General features: G+C 40.4%; 1 protein-coding gene across 1 annotated transcript in view; it reads left to right on the top strand.

Annotated features, from left to right (window-relative positions):
• LOC129754151 (probable serine/threonine-protein kinase tsuA) overlaps positions 1 to 24,357 on the top strand; it is a 162,075-nt gene extending 137,718 nt beyond the window's left edge. Inside the window, exons 3-4 of the mRNA XM_055750034.1 lie at positions 11,288 to 11,431; positions 11,502 to 24,357. Coding sequence (XP_055606009.1) covers positions 11,288 to 11,431; positions 11,502 to 13,106 — 1,749 coding nt within the window. The 3' untranslated portion in view covers positions 13,107 to 24,357. The remainder of the gene's footprint in view (positions 1 to 11,287; positions 11,432 to 11,501) is intronic.
• The last annotated feature ends 535 nt before the right edge of the window (positions 24,358 to 24,892 follow it).

Below are 24,892 nucleotides of genomic sequence, written 5' to 3'. Positions count from 1 at the left end.
TGCTTCAATTGACTTGAAAATTTGACACAACATTCTTGAAATGTTTTACAATAAGAAAATAAAAAAATAAAAAAATCGATTTTTTGAAAGTGTTAGACCCTTCCCCCCCCCCCCTTAAAAAATATTTTTAAAGTAATGTAACAAAATAAATGAAATTTAATTTGAATCTATGATTTGAGAATGTCAATAGACTTAAAAATGAAGGTAAATTTAAATTAAATTGAAAGTAAACGGTGTTTACTAAACACCCTTTCGCAATGAGAAAATTGAAAAAAAAATGCGTCCTGCGTCTTCCCTACATTTAGGTAAGGATTGCTAAGATTTCCAAAATACATAATAAAATAAAAAAAATCGACTAATTCCTTCCATTATACATTGTTTCTTTAAACATTTAAGCAAAATCAGGAAAAAATTAATAACTTTTACGTGATAGCGTTATCGCACAAAAAGCAACCATACACGCAAACAATTTTACAAATAAACGCTATTTATTTGCATCAACTTCTTTTTATTCTTGCTAAACCAAATCAATCAATTAAATAAGAGTAAAGTTTAGTAACATTTGTAATTGGTTTGCAATAGATTTCAAAATTCAATGAACACGTTTTCAACTAGTTTATCTAATCCATAAACTTACTTAAATTAGTTGAGAAATAAATCTCATTGTAAATACTTCAAAATAAGGGCAGACTTTGTTTAGGTTTCAGTAGTGTAGTGACAATAGTTTTGATCACACTAGTCAAAAGTGTCTCCCAATCAAATCCTTTATCCCAAACCTCCAAACGAAAATTGTTTTGCTAGAATGCAGAGGTGACCTCGGTCCTAAAGCACATAATTGATCTTTCATCCTTTCCTACCTTTTCCAATCTATCCATTGACTACTAGGACGTGGCCGGCGCCGTTATTGACGTTCAAAGAGAGAGCATCAGGTTTGAGCATTGTGAATGTGCTGCCAATCCCAGGCTCCATACATTTGACCTCTGAACAAAACTTATGGCCATTTTAAAATAACTTAAACATTCGTTGGTTAATTTACATGAATGAAAAATGTTGATGAAACATTTAGGATTCAATGATTAAAGGTGGATGTGAGTAGCCAATCAAGCTAAGCTAAGCTAAATTTTGGTTTTGACTATTCTTAAGCTTAATTTTTTGCTAACATGACGAGCAGCTAAGCGTTTCATGATAAAGTTTATAACCATTTCAAAATTTAAAAAAAGCTATTTAAAATGAAAAATATTTAAAAATAGCCAACTTTGTTTGCTAGAGCCTTAAATAATTTCATAAAATGATTTTGCAAAGGTTAAATACATAAATTAAAAAAGTCCCTGGCTATGCAAAGCAGTTTTTTGAGATTTTTCGTTCTCATTCTACGGTTACACAGCTTTCAAATTAGCACAATAAGCACGTGGAGTACAAGTAAGGTTTGTGCTTTTTTCACATGAGTTTTACTGCAGGAATCGAGTAACATTTTTTATCCAAAGTTATATTACTACTATTACTACAAAAAACTATTGTTGTTATTTATTACCAGTAAAGTAATTTTTAGACAATTTCCGACCATTTTCGGTTTTTTTTTATTTTATTTATTCTGTTTTTGATGCGTTTTGCAATTTTCTTATTTTGTTTTTAATGTTTGTTTTTTGTCATATTTACTATTTTTGACACTCTTCAGTATTTTTTAGATTTGTTTAATCATTTTTAGACTTTTATTTGTAATTCAAAAAAAACCGTTGCCATGTGCCAAAATCGGATGTTGCCAAAATCGAAGGTTGCCGAAAACCAACGGGGTCTGTATTTGAAAGATTTTGGCGTCCTGAACTCGAATTTTTCGTCAGATTTTGGTGATATGAAGTTTATAAGGTAACAATGAACAGATGTGAGTGAAATCAATTATTGCTACTTGGAGAATTAACAAACTTATATGAAAAAAAACTGATTCTGATTTTTTTTATGATGCCTAATTCACTCAAGGAATAATATTTTGCCCATAGCGCATATTCAGATTACAGAATATAAATATTCTGAAAAAGTCTACAGTTTTTTTTTAAATTTCGAAAGATATCATTACAAATATTTCTGTCATTACTTAAGAATCTAAAAAAAGGTTGTATTTAAAAAAACAAATTAGAAGTAGACCGATTTGATTTTTGCTTTTAAATTTTTTTTTGTAATGTTTGTTCAAAAAAGTACAGAAGTTTTTCATATAATTTTGACCTATGTATATATGTAGTATGTATGCATGAGAACCCACCAGTGGTTGACAGGTCTTCCGACCCGAGGCGGTACGGGAAGTCTCGATCGCACATTCAAATATTGTTAATACAGTACCGTTCATAATTGTATAGAAATTGGAAGCACGCGCACTGTCACTTCGACTTTGAACTTCCACAACTTTTTACTCTGATGATATATTTTGATCAAATTTTTTGCGTTAGATAGATCAAACATCACACTATTATATCACAAGATTTGAGCTTTCTGGAGTTTGTGTGGCCTGAGATTCAGTAAATCTACGAAAATCAGACTTTTTGGACTTTTCTCATTAAAACTGCAATATCTCTGAAACTACACTACATTTTTTAATAAAATTTTGCAGAGTGATTGTTGAAATATGAAGCTAGCACGTCTGAAGTTTTCAAAAAGTTCTATCGATGAGATCAAAAGTTACGTGAGGTGCAATATTTCAGGCATGAACCTAGAAATGCGATTTCTATAGAATTTTGGACGAATGTTTCCATAGGAAAATCATTTTCTCTGTTTAACAACCAGTAAATCTGTTTCAACCAAAAATTCAAAACAATATCGCGAGATTCTGATTTCAAAACACAAATGGATCATTCATTCCATTCTATCTTTTCTTCATTGCTTTTGTCAGACATTTTTTGTCTGATTGGTGGAGGAAACGTTATTGTTCTCATGAATCGTCCAAAATTCTATAGAAATAGCATTTCTAGGTTCATGCCTGAAATATTGCACCTCGCGTAACTTTTGATCTCATCGATAGAACTTTTTGAAAACTTTAGACAGGCTTGCTTTATGTTTCAACAATCACCCTGCAAAATTTCAAGAAAAAATGTAGCGTAGTTTCATAGATATTGCAGTTTGAATGAGAAAAGTCCAAAAAGTCAAATTTTCATAGAATTACTGAATCTCAGGCCACGCAAACTCCAGAAATCTCAAATTTTGTGATATAATAGTGTGATGTTTGATCTATCTAACGCAAAAAAATTTATCAAAAAATATCATCAGAGTAAAAAGTTATGGAGGTTCAAAGTCGAAGTGACAGTGCGCGTGCTTCCAGTTTCTATACAATTATGAACGGTACTGTACTTAACTTATCAATTGCAGCACAACCAAGGGGTCCGTTACCACTGGTTTGGGACAGGTTTGACTCATCGCACTCCCTTTCAACTGTTCAAAACAAATAAAGAATCCTGAAAAGGTACCTAAGTAACCAACTCATGATTCCAAATTTGCCAAGATACTCCGGCTGGCTTGAACCCACAATCCATTGTATATCAGTCTTCCGATCGTTTGATGTCCTGTCTATTTAATCGCAGCATGCCGAGTTTGCTTGAACTGTTGTGAGATCCAATTCCATTTCCCACCCCAGCACAACATAAACATTGCTTTAAGAAATCATATTCAAATGCCGAATTCAATAGTTATGCACTGCATCCCAACACATTTTCACTCATAATCTGCAGATTTCAGAATCCACGGACCATTATTGAAACACACAACCTCCTCTTTCCCGATGAAGCTAGTGAAATTGCACTACAGTCGCGCAAAGAAAAAAAAACGATTCAAACCACTTGCTCAAAGTAAATCAAAGTACATTAGGAAACAATCCTCCCCAAGCCCGTTTGAACCACTGCCGGTGATCAATGTTCCAATTGACTTCCGGCTACTCGTTGAACACTTTTTCGAACAATTCATCAAATAATCACTATTACAAAAATCAGTTTAATAAAAACAAATTCACAGACCCGAAAAAAACACGTGCGTTGACAACAAGACAACGCCTGCTTCCTCATTTTTCATATAATGTTGACCTACCGAAAACATTTTTTTTTTTTAAATAATTGTTTGCACCTAAACTTATCCTAACCTCAACCACCTAAACTTTATTTAGTTCTTAAATTGCCTGCACCTTGGAAAAATGTGAATTTTGTGGACTTGTGCAATGTATAGGACTCCTTTTAAATGTGGAGTTGAACATTTAGAAGAATAAGAAACACCTCAGTAAATCACTTCATAAAACGTCAAAAACATGAAAAAGTTGCTTTCTCACTTCGATTTTTGTTTATTTATGTTACATTTATGTTATTTGATGAATTTATTACGTTTTAAAAGAATTTTTGATTCGAGAATGCTTTAAAACTCAAGCAATTACTAGGCTATTTGCCAAGCTATTGTTTCACATTTGGGCTTTATTAGCTTAGCTTAGCCAGGCTTGGTTTATTGCTCCAAATTTGGGCTTTATTCATATCAAACTAGCTTGTTCTAAAATGAGCTCCTGACTGAGAAAACAGCTGCCAAAACAAACTTTATTCATAATAAACCGAAAACATTGCTTTCAGCGACCGCTCGACTGAGAGCGATCGCTAAGTTTGTATATGCATAACTCCTTATAAGTGAAAATAAGACAAACACAACCTTCAAGTGATTCTCATAAAATTTGGTACATACATACGCTGATTTTCATAGGATATATTGCAGCAAAGGATGATCCTTTTTATTATTAAATGTTAACTACCTATACGAAATCAACGTAAAATAAGACACAACGCCAACCATTTTTGAGGGATTTTCCTAAAACTAAGCGTAATAAGATGAATTTTTGAACAGATGATTTAACGAATTATATTGTATCGTATTATCAAAAGGAGGTGACTCACATAAAAAAAGAATACGTTTCACCATGAAAACTTGAAGAATTTCTTCACACATTTTTGACATATTACAGTAACACTCGGCTCATTTCCCCTGTTCTTCTTTAGAACTTTTTTTTTTCTTAGAACTAGAAGATTATTTATTTTAATTTATGGATCATGTTTATGCATGGAAATCGATCCTCTACATCAGCCAGCGTAATTTCGACACGGCGCAATCACCGACGGCGCAACTACCGACGGCGCAACTACCGACGGCGCAACTACCGACGGCGCAAACACCGACGGCGCAAACACCGACGGCGCGTGAGGCGAGAAATATTTCGAACCTATTATGATAGAACTCCGCGAGTTTCTTGGCGGGAGATATGGCGTTCTATGCACCGCGAAGATAGGCTTGGGCATATCGAACCGCCATCATCCCGATCACTTCAATTTGTTCCAGCACGAAGAGTAGACGGCCAAGCCGCAAGTTCAAAATCATTGTTGTTTCTTGATGTTAAGTGTTTAGTAATAAAATTCAATATAAGTCAGTAAAAGTCTTCTAAAGTTAAAAATAAAGTGTGTAGTAATTGTTTAAAATAAACTGTTTGAACTATCAGTGCAAGTGTCATCATTTGATCTCAAGAAAAACCGCAAAAGTGAATAAAAGAAACTCACCCGAAATTTGGGAGCTAGTGTCCGCTAAATTAATGTCTGGGAATCACCCACTGCAACCCTGAGCCCTCGACATTTGGTCCTTCGAGCCGGATGAGGCCCTGAATCCGGAACGGATCCGGATTAGACCTATCTGGAAGCTACAGTGCCGATAGCCCCAACGCCATCGCAACCGCGGACGCCAAGCGCCATCTTTGGGAACGCAGTTCAGCTGAGCACAAAGAAATATAGGTACAAGGCATATTTCTATCATCGAAAAGGTTAGTAGCACTCCAATCGCACTACATTCCGTGTTCATCTCTACCGGATCTCTTTTGTTGCACAAATCATCACCACATTCGGCTGCACACATCACATCATCTCCGTCGGAGATCGGCGGATCGATTCGATACCAACCGTGCCTGGAACAACAACTCAACACTAGCAGCAACTTGCTTCGGTCAAGCACCTCACTTCAGCTGTGACCATTTCATCACTCGAGAGAACCAGTACAACCAAGCAACAATTAGCCAGCAGCAGGATTTATAAAAATACAAGGCAAATTCCTTGCCTTGCTAAGGTAATTAGCATTCCAAACACTTAATTGTTGCTTGCCGAGCTACTTGGTCTCAACTTTTAGATTCCCCATCGCACATAATGTCATCTACCGAGCGAAAACTGCGCAGCCTCAAAGCCCGTCGGCGCAGTTTATCGGCATCATTCAGCAACATCTATAAATTCGTCGAGAATTTCCAAGAGCCCCGAGACATCGCAGAAGCACCAGTCCGACTTGAAGCTGTCGTCGAAATCTGGTCCGAATATGCTAAGGTCCAGTCAGAACTGGAAACACTCGACGAAGCACCTGAAGCACTGGATAAGTACCTCGAACAAAAAACTTCATTTGAAACCGCTTACTATCGAGTGAAGGGATTTTTGCTTCAAAAATGCCCTCCACAAGCCACAACACAACCACCAACTCATGCCACACAACCCCATTACACGCACGTCAAGTTGCCCGACGTAAAATTGCCCGAATTTGCAGGAAATTTCGAGCACTGGCTCAATTTCCATGACCTTTTTGTTTCACTGGTCCACTCATCACAAGAATTGTCAAGCATCCAGAAATTTTACTATCTTCGAGCATCACTTTCTGGAGAGGCTCTAAAATTAATTCAAACTATTCCAATATCCGCCACAAATTACAACGTAGCTTGGAATTTGCTAACCCAACACTATCAAAATTCCCGATTGCTCAAACGTAGCTACGTTCAGACACTTTTTGATTTTCCGATTCTGCGACGAGAATCGGCTACGGAACTGCACACATTGGTTGAACAGTTCGACGCAAACGTCAGAATATTAAAACAGCTGGGTGAATCAACAGAACACTGGGACATACTTTTGATTCATCTTCTTTCGACCCGCTTAGATCCCAGCACCCGCCGAGATTGGGAAGACCATTCATCTGCCATAGAAACCACAACGTTTCAAGAACTTACCTCCTTCATCCAGCGCAGAGTAGCTGTCTTAGAACAGCTAACACCCCACACACACACTGAACCCAAATCCCTATCCCAAAATCGCCACAATAATTCACGCTCCGGAAGCTATGCTGCATTTCAAACCCCCAGAGCCCGAATATGTGTCGTTTGTTCACAATATCACATTATTTACCAGTGCCCCATTTTCAACAAACTGTCCGTTCAGCAAAAAACCGCACTAGCCAAACGAAACCGATTGTGCCTAAATTGCCTACGGAGAGGCCACCACGCGCGCGAATGCCGATCGATTAACTGCTGCAAGAACTGTAGGTCAACACATCACACGCTCCTGTGCCCTGCCAATCCTACACAGACCAGCCCAAAAGAAATTCACTCTATTAGCAACCCACCAACGATCAACATACAACAGTCACCGTTCCCAGCTCCAACTCCAGCTCCGAGAAGCAATGCAGCACACACGGGGATCACCAGCTGTAACTCACACATCTCCGATCGACCCCGAGTGATTCTAGCCACGGCAGTAGTCGTTGTTGTTGACGACACGGGAAAACAACACTTGGCTCGAGCCCTGCTGGATTCAGGCAGCGAGTGTTGTTTTGCCTCCAATCGCTTGTACAAGCTCATGCAGGCAAAACGTACGAAGGTTGACGTACCAATTGCCGGGATTGGAAACTCGTCTACTAACGTCAATTTCCAATTTCAAGCCTTAATCAAATCCCGTACCTCGGAGTTTACTGCAACTGTGCCTTTGCTCATTTTACCCAAAGTTACCATTGATTTGCCGACGGTGAACATAGACATTTCCCAATGGTCAATTCCCGAAAACTTACAATTAGCTGATCCAGCATTTTATACAAGGCAACCTATTGATCTCGTGCTGGGAGCCGAGATATTTTTTGATCTGTTTTCTGTTCCCGGTAACATTTGTTTGAGTGACTCACAGCCGTTCCTAATCAATACAGTTTTCGGATGGGTCGTCTCTGGGAAAACCCTGTCAAATGCATCAATCAGCACCCCCATTTCATGTAACGTAGCTACAGTCAACCCATTGCATGATCGCGACAGCTTTCGTTTCCCTTCGAAGGATGACGTCATCAATCAGCTGTTGGATAATCGATTGGTAAACAAACATCCTCTGGTGGACCAATACCATAAAGTTAGTACGGAGTATTTTCGGCCCGGTCACATGGAACAAGTGATCGAGTGCGAGCATACATCTAAACCAGTCTACTGTCGCTCCCACCAACCGGTAATTCAGCATAGTAGTATGCGCGCGATCCTATTGCGATCTCACACCAATCGATTAGCATCTAGAGAAACGAAATTGTATCCATGACCCACACAGAAACATTCTCCAACCAACATTTCAGCGCTTGATCCATGATCAACTTACACGAACATTTCCACACACGGTTACGTTCGACAAAACTTCGGCTTTTGATCAACTCGTTTATTAAGAGAGCAAGCGATTGAGGGGTAAGAAGCATAGGCAACAGACAGGGCTATCGCGGGGTGTTTGTTTACTTGGCTCAAATTGCGTGCGCACAGACGGTGGCAGAATAATGAATATTGAACGACGAAGATATTTTCAACATCAGTCCTGCTGAATGGAGGCTTCAGCAGTCGGCTTACACGTATAAGATATTGCATTTTTATAACACTTGGGCTATATTGGGATTGGGTTAAGATTTCGGAATAAGAAGGGTTGTTCATTTGCAGAAGACGTAACTTCTGTGATCCACCAGCACAGCATCGACAATCTTCATGGTGGCAGAGAACAGTGTTCTGCTGGTCAGCATCAATTTGCAACTGCCGAAGGCCTCACACAACAGCAGCGTTTGTCCAACGAGCGGTGATCCAACTCGATGACGTCACCAGGGTGGATGGAATAATCTTGCGACCAGACGAACCAAAACAGCTAATCGTTCTCTCAGGCTCTCCTCTTCACTCTCCAGGGCCACGCTCTTACCATCAACGATTGCTTCGGGTCCATTTCCAGCTCCCGGTCGACCAGTTACGATGTATTGGTAATCGAGCGGATCACCGAACACATGCTTATCGAACAGCTGATCGATCAGCTGACGGCAAAGCTACCAGTATCCCGAGCATCTCTCAAATCGATCGTTCCCTGGAGAACAATTCCAACAACAGCAAGCAAGGAAAGCCACAAGTGGTAGTGTTCGTCTGGGCTTCGCAATGTTTTCGCCGATGAAATAAGATATTCTGGATTTGATGCTCAGAGTTTTCGGCTGGTTGGTTGTTATGGCATAGGATATGGGTTTAATTTCAAAGAGAAGATTTTACGTGGTTTCGGGGTTGCTGCGAGCAACTGTGCTACTTGAGCTCAGAGCAGATGATAAGTGCCAGGCACAGATCGATTATTTTCTAAACTATACAATGGGCAACTGAAACACTTCATAGAGCAGATGGGAATTTTGGGTTGACACAGAAACGAGAAGATGTTGGTAGGATAGCATTCACATAACTTTGTTATCAATCGCATCAATGAATGCAGAACTGAATGGAGACGAAGATCATCAATGAACAAGGATCTCAATGATACGGGTTTGGTTTGATGGTTTTGAAGGCAGATAAAGCAGTTACGATTATAAATACAAGGCCCCCAGATAATTTGGGTCCCAGGTGAGGACCATTCCAATATTTTGTACGTTTTCGTCCAGGTCTACCGGGTCTTATATTTTCCCCAGATCAAAGCGCATGGTCCCACGGCTGCAGCGAAGACGATTTCAACGTTATCCAGAAATGGTCATTTCTGGAGGTGGCAGGATGTTTATGCATGGAAATCGATCCTCTACATCAGCCAGCGTAATTTCGACACGGCGCAATCACCGACGGCGCAACTACCGACGGCGCAACTACCGACGGCGCAACTACCGACGGCGCAAACACCGACGGCGCGTGAGGCGAGAAATATTTCGAACCTATTATGATAGAACTCCGCGAGTTTCTTGGCGGGAGATATGGCGTTCTATGCACCGCGAAGATAGGCTTGGGCATATCGAACCGCCATCATCCCGATCACTTCAATTTGTTCCAGCACGAAGAGTAGACGGCCAAGCCGCAAGTTCAAAATCATTGTTGTTTCTTGATGTTAAGTGTTTAGTAATAAAATTCAATATAAGTCAGTAAAAGTCTTCTAAAGTTAAAAATAAAGTGTGTAGTAATTGTTTAAAATAAACTGTTTGAACTATCAGTGCAAGTGTCATCATTTGATCTCAAGAAAAACCGCAAAAGTGAATAAAAGAAACTCACCCGAAATTTGGGAGCTAGTGTCCGCTAAATTAATGTCTGGGAATCACCCACTGCAACCCTGAGCCCTCGACAGATCACTTATGCAGTTAGGCTTACTTAAAAAGGAACGTATAAGATTTCAGTCAGGTAGAAAAAGGCGTTGAATCTAAGATGGTCAACAATCCAAGATTGAAACCGGGTTCCTCCAAGGTCGTTTCTTGTGAAGTTAATTCCTCAAGATAACAACCTTTCAAATGGGCTGGGGAGATTCGTGATTACATTATAAACAACTCCCGCAATCGTCTCAGTCATTTAAGTTGAACCGGCAAAAAGAAAGAATACGGTAATTTTTCGCCTTCAATCGTTTGGTAACGCCTTATCTTTTGATGAACATTACCGGTTTTACGTAGCCAAGCCTTTCGCCATTTGCCGCCAGTGGCCTCCAGTCAGCAGCGTAGGGAAAGCAACCGACAGGGAGCTAATGGTTCATAAATCCCATCGACCGAAATATGGCGGCATTTTTGGTCGGTGGAAAAGTTCCGCGATAATCGTTTTCCAGATAAGCTGAATGCGGGGAAAATAAGCAATGACGAAAAAATTAGCCAACCAACAACGATTTCTTGGGGAGGGATGGTTGAAAAACATCATTGGTTGGGTGACACATTTTTTTTGTGTGGTTGTTTCATATTTCTCTACCTCTTAATTTAAGGTTATGGCGCTACGGCAAAACGACTTTAATTTGGCGAGTGCCGGGACAGCGGGGATTTATCGATCGTAAAAATTCACCGGAGCAATATATTTTTCACATTTTAACCGCTGCGTTCTACTGCCCAGTAACGACTCCCTGGGAGTTTATTGTTTGAGCAAAGGTGGCCCCCATAACGTTCCGCGAAGCATGCATGTGGCGGCGTGTGGCCAAAAAGTGTGGGGGCCGACGTACGAATGAATGACCTTTTCCCCGTTTCTAATTGTCTTTCTGTTTCTTTGCTCCAATTCCAGTTCTGGGGGCCCGACAAGGACGCTAACCGTCTCGATCAGTCCATGTTCGATGACATCAACCGCTACTGTTGGATCCAGCAGAATAACGGAACGAACCATGCGGGGGCGGCCGTTGAGAACACCGTTACCGATACCGATGGGCAGGTATGTATTGATTTTTCTAACAAAAATCTACATTTCATTCACACTATACTAATTTCACCATCTCTTACAGATCTACACCCTGACGGTACTGAACGGCGCTCCGGAGCCGTGGGTCCTTCGGAAGGAACCAACTGCCACCGAACCTCCGCCTCCTGCATCGAATCTGGATCTCGACACGATACTCGGTGGTTTTCCTGGGTATGTCAAGACCGAGTGTTACTCCTACGACGACAGTGGCTTCGGGACGGATCATCACGCCAAGGACGATCAATCCCAACAGCAACAGCAGCAGCAACAACAACACGATCTGCTAGCTAGCCAACATCTTCACCAACAAGTACAACAAATACCCGTTACATCTACCAACATTGTGCTGTCCAACAGCCTGATGGATCCGAACAGTGTGATAGCCTACCAGAACAACAACAACGACTGGCAGATGTCGGATCACAACGTGATAGAGCACGAGACGCCCGAGTCCTTGCTGCGAAGTGCCCTCCAGGGGAAAGGTTATACCAAGGGATCCCCGGTGCAGCTACAGAACGGCATCACAGTCATACCCGCAGGTCAAATCAAAGAGGAAGAACTTCGGAGGGTACTTTACCCGGGAGAGGCCGAGTCGCTAGGCTACGCCGATTCCACCCTGGTGAATCCGCTCTTCGAAGATGCCACGATGCATTCGCCCAACTCCAATCACCCGCATCACCACCAATCGCTCACCCCGAATGTCGGGGATCTGGGCTCGGGCGTCGTAGTCGACGACATGTTCCTTACGCTCGATTCGGCCTTCACCGAAGACTACGAAAAGTTGAAACGGATCGCCACAGAAGTCCAGCAGTTTTGTACTGATAATAACTACACCGAAATTATCGTCGAACCCGCTGCCATCAACAACCAACAACACCACAATCCTAACAACCTTATCAGTAGTAATAACGGTAACAACAACAACAACCTAGTGATATCGAGTGCAAACAACACCAACCATCACGTCATTTCGACCACGACGTCCTCCGATGTTGTCACGACAACTTCCACTGCCAAGGTGAAAGCACCTCGATCTTCCAAGAAGTACAAGCGATCTCTCAACAATAACAACAACAACAACAGTGCAAACTCCTCCGCAACCGGAAACCCCAGCATAGCAGCAGCGGTCAACAACAACAATAACAGCAGTATGAGCAACCTCAACAACACTTCCGGCTCGCTACTGAACACGACCAGCCACAGCAGTGCCAACAACCCCAGCCCTACCCATTGTAACGGTCAACGGAAGGAACGATCGCTACACTACTGCTCGATCTGTTCCAAGGGCTTCAAGGATAAATACTCCGTCAACGTGCATATCCGGACCCACACCGGCGAGAAACCGTTCGCCTGTTCCCTCTGTGGCAAAAGTTTTCGCCAAAAGGCCCACCTGGCCAAACACTACCAAACGCACATGGCCCAGAAGAACCCATCCGGCAGTGTGAAGGCCAGCAAACAGAACCGAGCGGTCGCCGCCGTTGATCAGCAACAGGCCGCAGCTGCTTCCGTGATCCTTCCTCCGCCACCACTTGCGGTTGTGTCCCAGCAACAACAGCAGCAGCAACACCAGCAATCGCAACAACAACAACAACAACCTGCCACGACATCACTTCTACTCAATACTGCCACCATCGTCGCTGGACGGTAATCCACAGATTAGCTCTCTCCAGGTGGAGAGATCGTACTACACCCCATGTCACTGCCCCCTTCTTAAAGTTTATGTTCGAATACCTACGTTTCCTTTTAGGTTTTCGTTCGTGCGTTGCAAGCCAGACTCCAACATGTTTATTAAACATCATGAACATAAGATTCGGAACATTGTCGGTTACAGACTTTTTTTTAATCAAAACTTGATAATTGAATTATGTAAACACTAACTTTAGAACTTTAGAACTAACTTTAGTGACTAGGTGTTCAAAAATTCTCCCGTCTATCTACGGTTTCTATTGTTTCTAGGGATCGATTTTTTTCTGTACCTTTTGTGTACCATTGGATGTTTAATCTATTGAATTTATTTTTTTATTCTTTTAATAGATTTTCAAGTTTCTCAGGTATATGATGAAATCTACAAAAAAGGCTAGGCACAATTTTCCCGTTTGTTTGGATAACGTTCCGCTTTTAAGCCTAACCCTTTTCTGATACCTGTGAAAACTCAGCCTGACTAACCGAAGAAATAAGAATAATTTGATTTAAAAACTGTCGATTTATTTAAAAACAAAAACAAAAAAACTCCTGGTAGAATCGCTATTGTGAAAACTCAGCTCGACTAACCGAAGAAATCTCTGGTTTTCCTATTGACCTGCATCGAGAACCTACCGAGCCGATGATGATGCTTACCGCGAGGACCTTGACTCACTGTGGACCGGTTTCTGATCAACACGCTCATTTTTTTTAAACTCAAAATTAAGTAGTTTTGGTTCAAAACAGCACTTCGGTGGCAGCCCTCAACTTTGAGTTTGACTCGGCAATCGCAAAACTAAGTTCTGATAGGCATACTCAATACTAAGTTCGGCAGCCGAACTCGAATTTATTCTTTCTATTCGAGGGTAGCTCATTTTCAGGGAATTAAAGGATGATTAAAATTTGTTGTACCCGGATGTTGCTGTTTCCTCCCGGTCAAAGAAAACTTCCGGATGTCGCTTCCCACGGGAAGTAAATAACATCCGGAAGTTTCCGGACATTCCAAGCCGCTCACCATATGATGACAATGACGGACAGAATTTTATGCTGACACGGTGAACATTTTATTATGAATTCTTTCATAGTCTTCCGGTTATTGTTCCGGAACGACAAAATTTTGCGAAGTGTTCGTTGGTTGCTGTTCCGGTTCGAACTAAACTCGCTTATTGTTTTCAGTCCACCAAAGAGAGTTCAATTTTTAGTTCATAAGGTCGAACTCAGCTTTGCTCCCTCGCCGAAGGAAAAAAAGGATCAATTTTGAGTTCGCAGTTCGAACTCCATTTTGAACCATCGCAAGGAGAAAAAAGGGGACTTAACTTTAAGTTCATAGAATCGAACTATGTTTTGAGCCTCGGTCATACTTAATTTTGAATTAAAAAATGGAACGTGAACATGACAGGTGGTCCGAGAGCCCGTGTGAGTCAGGGAGCGAGAGATTAATTCATGCTAATGATACTAACAGATCAACTCCTCACAATTACTTTCGGCTCGAAATGAGGTAATTGGTTTTCACGTGTTTGGACCTCTTTCTTGAACTGTGCTTGCCCAGCCAACGTCGGCCTGTCGGCATCTGATTTGCCTGCCAGATTAAGCTCGAGATCGACGGTTTTTTAAGACGATTTTTCGATGCCTGGCCGCGAGTTCACCACCACCACCACCAGATTCAGCAAACTTCCAACGAGACTGGTATTGGTCACAATTGATGAAAGTTCCCGTTTCCTCTTTTTATTTTATATATCCGATATCCATCGGAATTCTTGACCCATTCGTATTGCTCAGGTTTAACCTCTCTAGCAGCTTCTCGATGTAAGTTTTTTGACCCAGATTGAAACCTTTCTTCGATCGGATCACCTGTATAACAAAGAAACTACTTCACACCTCCAAGTGGCGTCTGCAAGTATTCGAAGACCTATTGGTACTCGGATTCACTGGATATTGCGACCAACATATCGTCCACATATACGATGATGTAGACCATCTTCCCGTTTCGATGCCGAACACAGAGGCACGTCTGCTTCCAACAGTTTGAATTCAGCTTTCCGCATCACATCGTCCAGTTTGGGGTTCCACATTTATGCCGACTGCTTCAGACCGTATAAAATTTTGATCAGATGTCACACCTGTCCCTTCGCAGCAGGAACACCAGGCGAGGCTTCATGAAGATGACTTCTTCCAAACATCCGTTTAAGGTAGGTTGTGTACATGGACGTACAGGTGTTTCCACCAGACGACATTTGTGCCGGATCATCCTTCCGAACTTGTAGTCCTTTTTTCGAAAATCTATCGGAAGGTGATGATGAGCAAGCTCCCAAACGCTGTTCTGATGGAGCAATTTGAGTTCGTCGGATATGGCTACTTTCTAGCGTTTTCAGTCCGGACAACCCGAGGCTTGGGATCAGTCGGTGATGCTTGAGCGATTGCCAATCGAAACCGCTGCGGTAAGACATCCTTCGTCGTTCGTTCGAAACGCCGCTTTTTGCTGATCACAACCTTTCCAGTAAAGCTAGCTCCAAATAGAATTGTAACAAAAGCAATTGCCTGTATTTCAGTTTTTTTTATAGAGTTCAAGCATTTTTTTATACAAATGTAGCGTTTTCTTCAAACTGTTAAGAAAAAATACCAATAAAACTATTCGTCACGGTTTCGAAGGGATTCTTGAATTTTTCCTGTAACACGGCTCATTAGGCGGCGCACACCTTCTTCGTCCATCATTTCAGCTAAGTATCTTATTCCACCAGGTCTTCACCTGATTGATGTCTTTGACAACCTTTCCCTTTGCCTTGAGTCTCCTCTTCATGATTGCCCAGTATTTCTCAATAGGGCGGAACTGAAAGCAATTGGGTGGGTTAAGGTTTTTCGGAACAAACTGAACCCCTTTCTTTGCATACCATTCTTGAACGACTTTGCTGTAATGACAGATTCCCAAACCTGGTCAAAACATTACGGGATGGTCGTGGGATCGAATGAACGGCGAAATTCGTTTTTGGAGACACTCTTTTTTTTATTTAGTTCATCTTTGGTTGGAATACCGTACAGACTAACTTGAAACTAAGAAATACAACTTAATCCTAATTTTAATCTACGTTTTCACATATCGAATTTAGAAAATGGTACACTGAGTTGAAACGTGTACAACATTTATCTATGGGATGGTTTCGGCCATATACAGTACGGTGAAAAGGTATACAGAGGAACTGACGTTGTCGTAGTGTCCTCGTGGATATGTATAGGTTGACGCGTTCTAGTACGCGAGCAAAGTCAACACGATTAGTTAAGACATCAAAGATAAATGCCTGTTGTAGCTCGGGACGATGCTTTTCGAGAGAAGCAATGCGTATCAGAGCACACCTTTGCTCGTACGGCGGAAGTCGAAGTGGTTCGTTCCAAGGAAGGCGCCGGACAGCGTACCTAACGAAGCTTCGCTGGACACCTTCAAGTCGGTAGCAGTGTGGACTCTGAGTAGGAGCCCATACCTGATCGGCGTATTCCATAATGCTACGAACCGAAGAGCAGTATACTGCTTTCAGAGCATAGACGTCGTCGAAGACTTCCGTGCTACGACGCAAAATTCCTAATGCAGCAAAACCCTTCGCAGACGTGAGCGCGATGTGTTCAGCGAATGTTAGTTTGCTGTCAATTTTCACTCCCAGGTCGAGAATGGACTTGACATTCTCCAATGTTGATCCCGAGAGTTGATATTCGAAGTTGGCTGTGTTACGTGCACGAGTGAAGTTGACTATTTTACATTTTTTGGCGTTTGCAGTCATTCAATTTCAGCGACATCAGTCTTCTTTTCTGCCGATGTCGTTTTGTATGGCAAGACAGTCAACGGCACTGCTTATTCTTCTGAACAGCTTCAGGTCATCAGCATAAAGCAGAGTGTGGGATTGAAAAGTATTACATAGGTCAGACACTCTTTTGGGTATACTTCCGACGTCTTTGTTATTTGTAACGAAAATTTTCGCTTTATGCCACAGCTGCAAATAGCCTGCTTAATCATAAATTTTCGTGCAAATTTGTCAGCAAAAACAAATATAAATTTTGCTGAAACATCCACCCCCGTGTTCCATTAACTTTCCAAGTGAAATTTTTTACGTGGGATTTGCCCGAAGTCAGCCTTGACATAGGTTTTATCGTCCATCAGAAGAAACCTGTCGAATTTGGTGGTATAGCTTCCGAGCACGGATTGTGGCCACACTATTCTGTTTTATGGTCCGATTTGGCTGTTTGCTAGCTCGATACGACTTGATTCCTTCCCGGAGTCGAGTTCTCCTCACAGTACTATGGGCAGCACCGAATTTTTTGGCCAAATCACGATCAGACAGATTTCAATTCCTCTTAATCGTCATCAAAATCTTTCCACACACTTTCCGGTCGACAGTTTCACTCCGACGATTGGCTTGAGGCTCGTTTGTTCCGAATGTTTGCTTATACCGTTTGATAACGCGCCATACGGTATTTCTGGGCAATTTCAGCTGTTTAGCTAGCGTAGATGCAGACCACAATGGATTTTCCAAATAACCACAATTTTTCCCCTTATTTCGGCTTCCATGTTGATTGTTTACAAAGTACAGTCGATTTGCGGAATGTCAAAAACACATACTTAAAGCTGACAAAATTCCCGACACGTGGGCACCAAGAACTTCCAAATCTGTCCACCAGGAGCGCCACAATATGAGTAAAAGTTTGTTCCAATTCTAAATTAAGGAAGCTCTAGTACGGGAATCCAGAGAAACTGGCGTTGTCGAAGTGTTCTGGTCGATACATATATGTTAACACGTTGTAGAATAGATGAGAAGTCAATTCGGTAGGTTAGGGTATCGGAAGTGAAAGTTTGCTTCTATTTGGCTGGACGCTTTTCGAGTGGCACTCGAAATTGATCATTCCAGAGAAGCGTTCGTAAGGCGTATCTAAAGAAACTTCGTTGAACTCGTTCGAGGCGGTAAGATTGGGTGTTCTGAGAAGGAGCCCAAACCGGTACGGCGTACCTACTCCAGGAAGCCTCGCACTGAAGAGCAGGGCATGAAGGGTTTGAGGGCATAAATATTGTCGAAATCAGTAGTGATACGGCGCTAAAATCCGAGAGCAGTGAAACTCTTTGCGACAGTAAACTGCAATGTGTTCGGAAAATGTGAGCCTGCTGTCCACTTTAACACCTAAATCAACAATACAATACACTTCACGTGCTCACACCAGACAGTTTGTAGTTTTAATGGACAATGTTACATCTCAGCGTGAGATCCGTGGAGAGATGGTGTACAGCCGGTCTCCGGCAAACAAGTCTAAACATGTGCTGCATTTCCCTTTCCTCTATCGACTACACGGACTTGGCCGGCGTCGTTATTGGTTCTTATCAAAGTCTGAAATTCACAAAACTGTATACAGTGAGATTGAATTGCTTGTTCCTAGCAATCTTTCATTTGGCTCATTGTGCAATGTTATTATTTCGAGCCAATCACGGAGTGCAACCATTATGCCATTGGCCATGGGGCCGCAGGTGGACCGTAGTTGATAGCAAGCTCAAGCTCAAGTAATGGACAATGTTACGTGAACGTGAAAAATTGACCACTTTACATTTTTTGCGATTGCCTTCATTTCGTTTGAGTGGCGCCAGTTCTCAAGTTTACCAATGTGGGTTTATAAAAAGTTCTAGATCGTCGGTCGTCCATGAGCTCACATGAGCGCGTCAGATTGAAGCATTTTACACAAGTCGTTCACAAAGATAACGAATAAGAGGGTTCCGAGGTGAATTCCTTGGGGTACTCCAAACGGCATGGCGAATTTCCTCGAGTGTAAGTTTTTTGCTTGACGATGTGCAAGGTACGACGCAATCCATTCCAGAACCAGGTTGGAAAACCAAATCGATCCATCTTAGCTATCAGTAATTTGTTCGAAACCCGGTCAAAAGCCTTCGCGAAGTCTATGAAAACAGAATCTACTTGACACACTTTTTCCAGATTGTTGCTAAGCGAGCTCACGCAACACATCAAGTTGGTGACAGATGATCTTTTTTCACGAAACCATGTCAGCGATGGAAGGTTTGACGGCAGCATATATACCTTCACGCTATAAAACTTCGAAGACTTCAGAGATCGCACTGAGAATCGAAATCGGTCGATAGTTTTCGACACAGTGTGCGTTCGTTCCCTGATCACGACCATCTTGTGTCGTGAGGCACCGGACATCTCTAGTTTTCCTGTCGATAAAACGCCACGCTTTGTGCCGCTGAGAGTAAGGTTTAAGAAATAATCGAGTATATCCGTTTTCAGCAAACGTACAATAAGCAAAAAAGTATATCCACCTCCAGCGAAAAACTAGAATTATCCCAAAAAACCCAACGGAAAATTAAAACACTGTTAATTGTTGTTAAGTTTATTATTGTTTATGTTAAAACAAAGTCAATTCATTCAAGTTCCAAATAAAAAAACATATTCTGTTGCATTTGAGATATGATGTTAAAAAAAAGATAAAAGATAACGCAAAAAAAGTTAATTCACCCCTCTGGCTCACATAGCTTTAGTACTTTGTGTGACCTCCTTTGGCTTCAATAACTGCTTCACAATGTCGTGGCATCGACTCAACAAGCTTAGCAGTTGTTTCAGGGGTGATTTTGTCCCATTCAGTTGAGATTACCTGCCGCAATTGCTGGATGCTTGTTGGTTTTTGCTCCTGAAACTTAATTTTCAAAATCGACCAGAGATGCACGATTGGATTTAGGTCGGGAGACTGTGCTGGCCACTCCATAAGCTTGATACGCTTTTCTTTGAACCATTGCTAAACCAGCTTTGAGGTGTGTTTCGGATCTCCGTCTTGTTGGAACGTATATTTGCGCCCCAACTTTAGCTTTTGTGCAGACGCTGGTAGTTTCCGCTTCAAAATATCCAAATAAACCTCCTTGGTCTTGATTCCATCGATGAATTCAAGTTCTCCAACGCCGGATGACCATGACTCTACCTGCAAATGAAAATCAAAGTTAAGCTCAGTTGGCTGAAAAAACAATGTATGTTAAGTAACGCACCACCGCCATGCTTGACTGTAGGCCGCAAACACTCCTTTTTCAAACTTTCACCGGTTCACTGCCATTTCCTTGTGATACCATCAGACCCAAATAGCATTACTTTCGACTCATCTGACCAAATTATCTGACCAAAATATTCCAGTCATCACTGGCCCAGGGCCCACTTCAATCTTTTTTGATATTTTTAGCGGACAACTATGGCTTCTTAAGCGCTACTCTGCCCTTAAGACCTTTCTTATGAAGACGATTTCGCACGGGTTGTGTTGTGAGTTGAATGGAAAATTCGCTTTCAATCTGTTTCGCAATTTTTGGAGCTGATAGTCCCCGGTCCAGCTCTGCCTTCTTAACGATAAATTGGATTTGGATTCGGATGCTGATCTGAATTTGGGCATTTTTGGGCACGAAACACGAAACGAAAACTTCAAGAACGCTAAATGACAGCTAGACACAATGTTTACATTCAAGAAAGCTGCAGGCTTCACACTTATACAGTATTTGTTTATGCCGAGTGTTGCACTTGTGCACCACTAGGTGCAGTCAAACTGTTTGTTTATTCGAACGGTGTTGCACTGGTTTTGACCTGGTGTTGCACTGCCATCGGGCGGTATTGCTCCGAAAATTTTGTCAGGGTTGCGAGGGAGCGTGTGAGTGAGTGAGTGGCAACGATTAGTGTTTGTATTTGTCGGGTACGCTGGACCACTGATCGAGGGGAGAAAACAAATACGGTTTAAGACTTTGTAACACACTTAAATCGTAGTATCCATTTGAGGGTGGATGAACTTTTTTGCGTATTTTTTACCCTTTTTCATAATTTATCACATAAAACCCCGAGAAAAGATATAAACGCCGTTTTTTCAATGGCAATATAATAAATAAACATAAAATGATAAATTGTGGAGGAACATTCATGAAATCAACTTAATTTTCATCAGAAAAACATTACAATTGTAAATTTGTGAGGTGGGTGGATAAACTTTTTTTGCATACTGTAAATGCTTCCGTTCTCGACAATGAAAATAATTTTCAGTAAAAAAGTAAATACCATCTGGAGTTAAGCCGTTATCTTCAAAGGCTCTCTTGATACGTATCAAAGCTTCTCCCGATTTTTTGGTATCCATAAAGAGGCTGTAATTGATGGATTCCACGCTCAGGAATATCGTAGCCAGAGCTCGAAGACTCATCCACGGCTTGATCCTCTCTCGGCTCCATGGTGTACCAGGACTCATTACTGATAAGCGCCATCTTCATGGCGAACGCCCAGGTTGCGTAATTTTCTCCATCGGAGGTAGCGCGATTTCAGAAACTTTTCCGTCAGCTGTAGTCAATCTTTTTCGGCTTCCGTTCGATCCTTCGCTTCCGTTGAACATCTTGAAACTGTTTCTATGATACTTTCCGGATCGGGTGGATTAAGTTTGTGACCTATTGGGCGGTTAATGGAAGTACAACCGATTCGAAACAGCGGAGAGCAAAGAACGAAAATTCATTTTTTCCTATTTGTTGACATAGCCTACTTTTCTTCTCATAAGACCAAGCCCACCGCAAGTTGCTATTTCTGTCGGTATTTTAGATGTTTTGATTGGTTGCTTTTTTATCTACTTACTTATTTTCGCACCCATTGTTGCGATTCAGGTAGGTATTTGTGTTTGTTTATTTTCTGATAGCGACTACCGGCTGCGTTGCTACCGGGTTGCTACATAAACGCACCCTGTAACAACCTACTGCTCGAATGCTATTTCTCCAATCAAGTTAGCAACTGTTGGTGCGATGATGGGTTGATAAATATGTTGCTGAATGTACTCGATTCAAGGTTTAGCAACCATTGGTGGGCCTGGTCTAAGAAACGACCTACATCGCAGTGCTTAAACTGGAATTATATTTTCTAAAATTTCAAGTTGAATATCATAGGTAAACGAAAATTCCTTAAAAAAAAGTAGTTTCAGAACTCTTAATTTTAATCCACTATACTTAGACACAATTTTTAATTCAAATTTAGAATGTCATTTCTGTACCTCTATTCTAGAAAATCGTTAAAAAAAATTAATAGAAAATTTGGATTCAATCATTCAATTCCTCATTCTGAATAACAACCAACAGTTTTTGGTTTTCAAAATTATAGTTAAGTCTGACTTGCAACGGAACTGAAAACCAGTAGAAATAAATAGAAAAACCAACAATATCACATTTCAACCGTAGAAGAAACTTGTTCTAAATTACAAACTACCCGAAGAAATAAGAACCCGATCAGAAAGTATATCAATCGTTCCTATTTTTATGTATTTATAAACGCCGGAAGCCGGTTCAGAGTGATGTACAGTTGGGAAATTTGCCAACCTTAGGAATCGTTGTCAAAAAAATTATTCGAAAAAAAAGCGTAGAATCAATATTAAAAAGACAAACAAAAAAAACATAACAAACGAGATGAAATTTGTACTGTGATTTTATTTCTCATCAATAGGCAACGAACGTACACTTACACAGAATTAAAAAAAAGCACAATACAAAAAGAAGTTTAACTCATGTTGAATGTTACGATGAGAAATCGATAAGAAAATATAAGAAATATAAACATAACTAATCTAGAAAGCCTACAATGACTTACGTTAAGTTTATCGAAACTTACAAAGGTGTATCAAACTAAAGGAAGATGATGAAGAAAATTTAGAAACCGAGGTTAAGAGAAACAGCTTCTGTCCATTCTTGCCATTTTTATTAAGATAGTTTAAATCTACATAAGTCGTAAAAGAGGAAGACGCAGAAGAAAGCTTAAATGAACTATATTTGTAACTTTGTTTAGTAATTTTATGCCCCCGTAGTTGTTAGGTCAATTGTGTCTATGTTTGTACAGAAAAGAAAATAAGAAATTCCGAAAACAAGCTGAAAGATATCCTTTCTGAGATTAAGCTTGCTGCGAAAACCGTTTTCCCGAAATGCTCAAACAAAATATCGACCGAAATCCTTCCTCCCGGAAAGAAGTTCGGTTTTTGGAGAATCAGAGAATGATCTTACTATACCCTACTATAGGAAAAATAAACTAACTACGAAATACTACTTCTAATGTGTTCGACAGGCTACAATTAATGCTCATACATACAGATGCACATAAAAACATAAAAAAATACAAACACACTTACAATCGTTACCGGAAATGGCAATCGGCTGGACAAATGTAGCAAGATGAGATTCAATAATTAATCTAGAAACGTGACAAAAGAGATTATCGGCTTAACGCTTGAAGAAAAATTCGAAAAAAAAAATCGAATATTTAGTAAAAAAATAATATAAGACAAAAAGAAACCATCAGGCCGTTGTAAAGCAATAAGTTTAGCATGGAAATTAATGTCCAAAATATGTGATTTGTTCGAAATGAGATTGTTATAAGTTTATGTTTACTTTATTAGTTTCGTTTGTTTTTTTTTTTTTTTCATTTTTAGTTTCTGTTCTGTTCTGTTTTTCTTTGGAAAGTGAAAAAGAGTTTAACGCTTGTTTTGAATTCGTGAAACTGAGTTTATTAGCAATTGTTTTCTTGAACCAGATTTTTTATTTTTCTCATCCCTGCCCGAGTTCCGGTTCGATCTTTCCCGAACAAAAGTGAGAACGGAATGTCGAAAGGCGCGCGCGAAGAAAAAATCAAACAAAAAGAGAAACAAATCTACCCAGAGCGAAGTCTATTTCATCTGTTTTGTAGTTGAAATTTATTTAAACATAAATAAAGAGAATAAAACCCGTTACACTGTAAGTGATATTACTTAGACAAATATTTAGTACTATTTTTATTGACCCCAGAAGAAAAGTTTATTTTTAAAAGAACGATTTGTATGTTTTTTTTTCTATTTTGTAATAATATATTATAAATCGTTTAGAGATATTTTTATTTCCCAGCTCCCTCCTCGAAGCGAAACTTGTTGAGATCAACCATTACCCCGAAGAATAGATAATTAAGCAAAATAAGCCCTCCTCCCCGCCTTCAAAGTATCCTCCCACACACTAGTACAGAGTTATGTAAATGTTTAATTAGTATCGAAAGCCCCCTCCGAGGTCCGAAATGACCTTCCCGGATGGGCGCGGCTAGTTTCCGTGTTTCATTTTGTAATCGTTCGTAACGTTCACAACAATAGATTGTATGTAACCCTACTCAACAACATGGCGTCGTCATTGATCGATTGACGCTGAGACAAATGAATCATCAATAAAAATGTTTGAACAAACCTGAAAACTGAGCTCTACCTTTTAATACTGTTTACGATATCACAATGTCCTAAGACAAGACACATTTATCATTTTAGTTGGTCTTTTCTTAAGGTGAGCGGCTTTTCTTTTCAATTTTTATCAATCAATGCAATTTTGTTATTCATGTCAATTTGTCAGTTGTGTACATGTTTTGTATTTTTTGTAAATTTTTTCAATTTTTAACTTTTTTTATATCTCGTCAATTTTGTCATTCTTTTTTTTATTTTTTTTTTATTTTGTAATAGACAAACTTTAATTTTTATCATTTTTGTGTCATTTTGTGTCATTTTTGTTTCATTTTTGTGTCATTTTTGTGTCACTTTTGTGACATTTTTGTGTCATTTTTGTGTCATTTTTGTGTCATTTTTGTGTCATTTTTGTGTCATTTTTGTGTCATTTTTGTGTCATTTTTGTGTCATTTTTGTGTCATTTTTGTGTCATTTTTGTGTCATTTTTGTGTCATTTTTGTGTCATTTTTGTGTCATTTTTGTGTCATTTTTGTGTCATTT

Source organism: Uranotaenia lowii, chromosome 3, assembly GCF_029784155.1.
Source record: "Uranotaenia lowii strain MFRU-FL chromosome 3, ASM2978415v1, whole genome shotgun sequence".
Classification (NCBI taxonomy): Eukaryota; Metazoa; Arthropoda; class Insecta; order Diptera; family Culicidae; genus Uranotaenia; species Uranotaenia lowii.
This window is presented reverse-complemented; position numbering and strand designations above follow the sequence as displayed.